The sequence below is a fragment of the Echinops telfairi genome, unplaced genomic scaffold (genome assembly GCF_000313985.2).
Source record: "Echinops telfairi isolate 266 unplaced genomic scaffold, ASM31398v2 ScPeMD7_16;HRSCAF=60, whole genome shotgun sequence".
Taxonomy (NCBI): Eukaryota; Metazoa; Chordata; class Mammalia; order Afrosoricida; family Tenrecidae; genus Echinops; species Echinops telfairi.
The window spans coordinates 5,844,419-5,851,104 of NW_022103913.1; the positions used below are offsets into that span (position 1 = coordinate 5,844,419).

At 45.2% G+C, this 6,686-nt stretch overlaps 1 protein-coding gene across 3 annotated transcripts in view; it reads right to left on the minus strand.

Annotated features, from left to right (window-relative positions):
* Positions 1-6,484, minus strand: part of SLC25A36 (solute carrier family 25 member 36) — a 46,144-nt gene extending 39,660 nt beyond the window's left edge. For all 3 annotated transcript variants that reach the window (XR_006679833.1, XR_006679832.1, XM_004712079.2), the window contains exon 1: positions 6,327-6,484. Coding sequence is in view for 1 of the 3 variants with exons in the window: in XM_004712079.2 (XP_004712136.1) it covers positions 6,327-6,367 (41 nt within the window). In the remaining 2 variants the exon portion in view is untranslated. The remainder of the gene's footprint in view (positions 1-6,326) is intronic.
* Positions 6,485-6,686: the final 202 nt, after the last annotated feature.

A 6,686-nucleotide genomic window follows, 5' to 3' on the forward strand; every position in this document is an offset into this window, starting at 1 on the left:
TGGCAGCACAAAGATGTTACTCTGAGGACTAGGATGCATTTGAACCAAACCATTGTATTCTTAATTGCCGCAAGGCTGGGTGATGAATAAGGGAGACCAAAGAAGAACCCCTGCATTTGAAGTACAGTGCTAGTGAAGAATACTGAAAGGGCCGTGAACTGCCAGTAGAGCCAACAAGTCTCCTCCTTAGAAGCTAGACTTCATTTCACATGCTTTGGACATATTATCAGGAGAGTTCAGTGCCTGAAAAAGGACATCATGTTTGGTAAAGCAGAGGGGTGCTTTTTAGGAAATGGATTGCCGTCGTAGCTAAGCCTGGGCCTAAACATAACAATTGTAAGGATGGTGCAGGGCTGAGGAATGCTGTTTTGTTGTACGTAGATCGCTATATGTCAAAGCCCACTTTACACCACCTACAACAAATTAACAATGGAGTTCTCGGAAATGAAAATAATACAAACAATCTTTTAATCTACTACATGTAATCTACTAAATGTATACTCACATATATAAGGCTTTCTTACCATAATGGGAGGTATATAGGAAAAAATTTTTCATCCACTCAAAAATTTGAACATTTATTCCTGCATTTGACAAGTCTCACACAAACAGGGAAGAAAACAAATATGAATTGACTCTTGGTGGGCATATACAGTTGATAGAGCAACTTGACAATTCATAATTCTACTAATTGTACTTAAAAAAAAGGACATATAACCCAATCATAACACGGACAAAAAGCTTAAACAGATATTTCACCAAAGATGACACCAAATAGCCACCAAACACATAAAAAAGATGCCTAGCATCATTACCAAAAATCCCCAACCCACTGCCACTGAGTCAATTCCTATAGTGACCCTATGGGACAGAGTGGATAGAACAGCCCCACCACAGGGTTTCCAAGGCTGCAATCTCATAGAAGGGCACTGTCACATCTTTCTCCCACAGAGCAGATGGCAGGTTCACACCACTGACCTTTCCATACAGAGTCTAGTGCTATCCTGGGGCACACCATCAAGGCATAGCCACCAGAGATGCAAATCAAAATCACGATGAGACACCATTATAACCTCACCAGGAATGGCTAAGATAGAAAACAAAAACTAGAAAATAACGAATGGTGGCAGGGACGAGGGACAACTGAAACCTTGCAAGTGAGAATAAAGCAGTACAGCCAGCACAGGAAAAAGACAATGCCTCAAAATACTACGAGGAGAACTGCCACACGACCCAGCAAGTCTACTCCTTATGTATACATACCTTCCGAAGGGTAAAGGCAGAAACCAAACAAAACCCCAAAACCCAACAAACTTGTACAACTAAGTTTACCACAACACTACTTACAACAGTCAACAGAAATAAGCTAATTGCCCATTAGGAGATGAATGGATAAATAAAATGGTGTACATACATACTACTCAGCCAATAGGAGAAATGAAGTCTTTATACAAACATTTCTTTATGGATGGGGCTTGAAGGCATTATACTGAGTGAAATGAGGCAATCACAGCTATTATATGACTTCATATAAAAAGACAAGGAAGGAAAAAAATTAAAATAAAATTTTAAAAAGACAAGGAAGGGGCAAAAAAGGGAAAAAGTGACGGGAAAACCAAACTGATCAAGGGTGTGGGACTGCTGAGTAGATTGTAACTGCTGTAAGCTGTGCACACAGAAAGAGCTGAACTGAAAAATGTTGCATGATAAATATATTTATAAAGACCAAAAAGAAGTGGAATAGCTGAGTCTGCTTACACACAACCAAACACCTTATGGGATTTGGTCCTTTGGTTTGGAGGTATAAGATTATGGTTTCAAGGGAGGATATCCCCTATTAACTGACCTATACTGTTTAGCCCTTCAGTTCTATCTCCTAGTTCATGGCTTTGTGCCTGAGGTCTGAAAGGCTTGTCCACCGGTCATCTAAGGCACAAGTGGAAGAGAGGAAGGGAGTCAGGAATCAAGAGGAGGATATGGAATCTATGGGAACCCTAGTAGTGTGTTAGTTACATGTTGGGCTGCTAAACCCCCAGGATGAGGCTTTCTATTTCAGTAGAGCTCCAGTGTTGAAAACTCAAAAGGACAGTGCTACACTGTCTTATATGGTTGGAATGGGCTTGGTGGCAGTGAGAAAGTTTATGTTAGTGTGGGAGAAATCGCTTAGAAAAGTAGGCTGAGAATAGCGGCACAACTCAAAGGACATAAGCAATGTCACTTAACTTGAACAGGTAGCAATGCTGGATTGTATATGTTTTGTAGTGCATATTCTCAACAGCAACAACAAATCAAAATACATGTACTAAACTGAGATCCCTTACAAATGGATTTTAGCCAATGGGCATCTATATAAAATATTTAAAAGGATTAAATTTATAAATGCTGATTAAAAAATGTTTAACAACCCATTTCAAACTGCTTTTATCTTTTTTGTTTGTTTTTATCTTTATCCACAGACCAAAGTATTTGTAGAATTATGAACCGACTACGGTTGATTCCTACTCGGTGGCCTTATGGGAAAGGGTAGAACTGCTCTACAGGGTTTCTGACTGCACACTGTGAACAGCAGCAGGCAGGCTCATCTTTCTCCTTCAGAGCCTTGTGGGTTTGAATCACGGACCTTTCCCTTAGCAGCCCAGTGCTTGATCCACTGCATAGCCAGCCTCAGCAAATTAAATCAATTTATATTCTCCTTGCAGGCTGCCAGGAGTTGCCTTTGTAATTCAATTAACTTAACCAATGACCTTACAAACTGAATATTAACTCTGACCAAAACACAATGAGACCAAAGGGTGTCTTAAAGAAAGCACGAGTTATGCATGTGAGTATGTCACTCAGACCCAAGGTCCAGTGCTGTTCTCTCAAATGTACCAGCTTTCATAATATGGGTCCTGTGCTACTAGACAGCTTTCCAAGAGCCCACTGTACACATAGTTACAAACATCGACTTTTACAACCCAACAACACCATATTTAAACAATGTTTGCCTAAGATTAAATGAAAGATTTCACTTTAAAAAAAAGGATTTCACTTTAAAAAATATAAACATTCACAACTTAATCCAAATGATAACTACGTGTGAAGTAACCCAGGCACAATAATACTGAGACCTCTCTCCTTTTCCATATGTGGTTATTATTAAAAGTAAAAAGTAAAATCTCCAACTTGTGATTTATATAATTCAATCAAGAAAACAATTAATCTAGTTTTCAACCAAGAATGTTCCAAAAATGACTACCTAAATAAGCAATTTTGAGGCATGAAAAAGTAAGACCTGCAATTCAACATGTTATGCAGAGCTATGGGAGTCCTGGTGGCAATAGTGTTACCCACTGGGCTGCCAACAAGGTTAGCAGTTCAAATCCACTAGACACTCCACAGGACAAAGATGAGGCTTTCTGCTCCCATAAGGAATTGGTCTTGGAAACACACAGGGACAGTTCTACTCTGTTCTATAGGATTACTTTGGGTTGGAACCAACTCAATGGCAGTGCTTGGTTTTTGAGTTTATGCACAGCTACAATGCTTATATAAATCTTCCAAAATATTCTATAGCATTGAATAATTCAAGGTGGGAAAAATCTTTAAGATCATCTATTCCTTATTGTACTTTCATAAAAAAAACAACAACTTGGATATGGGGTAAGTTCTGAATTAGTTCTATCATCCGTCCTAATTTTAATTCCTCTGAAAAAGAAAAACAAACTTTAGTGAAATGATATATGCAAATATATTTGATATGTAAGTAAAATCAAGCAAAGAAAGGGGATTTACAAGACTCAGCAGCTACCAATCAAGACCTATAAACTATAACTTTAATATGTGAAATAATCTGCATGTTGTTTCTTTTAATTCCATTTGTCCATGAATTTAAACAATTTCAGCCCCTCATATTTGTGATTGCTCTTTTTAGTTACCCCAAGAGCCAATTCTGACACACGGTGAGCCCTTATGACTCATGACCAGAACTGACTTCTGAAGCGGAATGCCAGGCCAGTCTTCAGAGGTGCCCTTGGGGTGTGGATCTGAATGTCAACCTTCTGCTAGCAGCTGAGCACTTTTTGCTTGTTGGTAACACCCAGATGCTCCCAAAAGCCTTCCATTCTTGTTCTTGAAGAAAGTAACCAGCAGGATCCTGACCTGTATTAATAACAACAAAACTACTTTGGATCCTAATCTGAACTGGAACGTTAGTGCAGTCAAGTTGATATTTATTCTAAATTCAAGTGTGCCTTAATTTTAATAAAACTAGTGATGAGTCTTAAATATATATATTAAAAGGGCACTTAAATCCAAAGGGTTTGCCCTTTTTTTACTCAAAAAAGTAGCAAGAACTAGATCTCTAATGACAACTTCCAGGCCTTCTTATTTATGCTAACTATCCAAGGAAATCCAACTTCCTGCACAAGACATCTGTACTAAACAAAAGTACTTACCTTAAAAAAAAAAATCAACACAGCAAATGGAACTTTTTAAATTATCTAATTTTCCAACATTACCAGTAATACACATTTCAGAAATATGGAAGGCAAACTTTGCCTCAACTAAGTCTCATGAATTAAAAGAAAAATACTGGTTTTATGGCAGAATTCTGGCTGACTCATAATTGGTGCACAATGCTTGCCAAATGAACTCACACTTACCTTAGGAAAGTATTACCATAATGAACAACAATCTGTATGTTCAACTCAAATCAAGACACCTTCATTAGAACTGGGTATAGAACCTAATTAGAACTGGTTTAAAGGGATGTGAATTACAAAGCCATAGGGATGAAGGCCATCAGCAGCTCCGAAGGCGGGAGATGAGCACGTCCTGCTCCCGCAGATAGCCAGCCTTGGAAACACTGTATAGAGTCCCTAGGATTCAGGACCCACGGGTTCACAGGTTTTACTGCTGGCTCTTATCAATGTGCGTGGGGCTGCCTAACTGCAAAGTACGCGGTTAAAGCCCACCAGCTATTTTGGTGGCGGCGGGGGATGGGGTGGGGGGTGGAGGTGGGGGGGTTGGGAAGGTAAGGCTGTCTGACTCAAAGATTTACAGCCACCAAAGCCCCACACAAGGTCATTGAGTCCAAATGGACAGAGTGGTGGGTTGAGTCTGATATAGGGGGTTTCTCAAAAAGCGTTTGTTTTTTTAAAAAAAGAAGGCTCTTTATTGATACTAGATAGGAAGTAAAGCTTACCCTTAAAACTGCTATTATAAGGCGGGTGCGAGGGGGGGGGAACCTAGAAAAAAACTATTATTGTCCAATTAATTAGGAAGTTACATATGTAAAAGAACTCACTGCCGTCCAGTCAATTCCCCGACTCACAGCGACCCCACAGGGGTTTTCCGAGGCTGTAAATCTTTAGGAAGCAGAAAGGCTCCCCCGTCCCCCTTCCACTCCTTAAGCCACCAGTTTCTTGAACAAATCTAACGAGGAGCCTAAACTGGCTGAGCAAAATAGATCGTGCATTCCATGTGGGCAGCAAAGAACACCGCAGGCTTACTAATCTTGAGCACACAAGATTACTGTCGATTTGATTATTCCAACAATAATCAAAGCGTTCTATCTCTCCCCACGCAGAAGGCAAAAGGCAGAGGGTCTGGAGGGTTGGTTTTCACGCGGGGGGGAAAAATCCGACCCCAGGAAATGGAAAAGCCACCGCTTTGCATCGCCTAGCAGAAACCTGGCGCAGCTCGGGAAGGGAATTTTCCAAGACCTCAAGTCCAGCTAAACCACTGGGGCCCAGGACACCCACGGCCTAACTGGCTCGTGCGTTCAAAGCTCTGGGGACCCGCGACCGAAGAGCCCAGTCTGGGAAGCCCGCGGCGCCTGGAAGATGGGGCGCGGCATGGACCGGGGGCGGCCCGGTGCGCGCGGCGAGCAAAGAGGGCGCAGAAGGCCCCGGAGCCCATTTTGTCCCCGGCCTCCGCGGGTCACACACCCTCCGTTGGGCCTGCGACTACGTTCCTGGCCGCGGCCGCGCGGCCCTGCGCCCCGCACACCCGCCAGGCCGCGACGCAGGGCCCCGGGCCGCCACGGCCCGGAGCGAGGCGCCCACCCCGCCCCGCCCGCCGCTCCTCGGGACACGGTCCTCCCGCGGGCCCTCAGCCTCGCACCCCGACCGGCCTCCCCGACTCAGGGCGCCGCACCCCTCTCTCGGGCATCACCACACCAGGCCCCGGTTTCATCCCCCCCGTGCCCCGCAGCGCCTTCTGGGCCGCCTCCCCGCCGCCCGCGCGGGCGTCACCCAGTCAGCTCGCCGAGGTGCGGCCCCAACGCCCCTCCGCCGCGGCCCTTGCCCCGCGCGCCCGCTCCAGCGGCCCCGCCCGAGACGTACCCCCCAGCAAACAGATGCACCAGCGTGTCCCTCTGGCTCATTCTCTCTCCCGCATGTCCTCCGGGCTCCGAGACAGGGCGCGGATCCGGCCGCCCGCGACCGCCGGCGGCTTCGGGGCGCGACTGGAGACGCAGAGCGCCCCAGGGACGGCCAGGGGAGCTGGCGGAGACGCGGGTGCAGCGAGCCACCGGCGAAGCCCTCCCCGCGACGCTCCCGCCGCGCCGCCTCCAGCCCCAGCTGCGCGTTCACAACCGAAGCCGGAGAGCGGCGGCGCGAGGGAGGGGGCGGGGTCATGAATATGCGGATGACCCAGGCATAAGCCGACGATCCCATTGGGCCGCACTTGGATGACGTCATGAG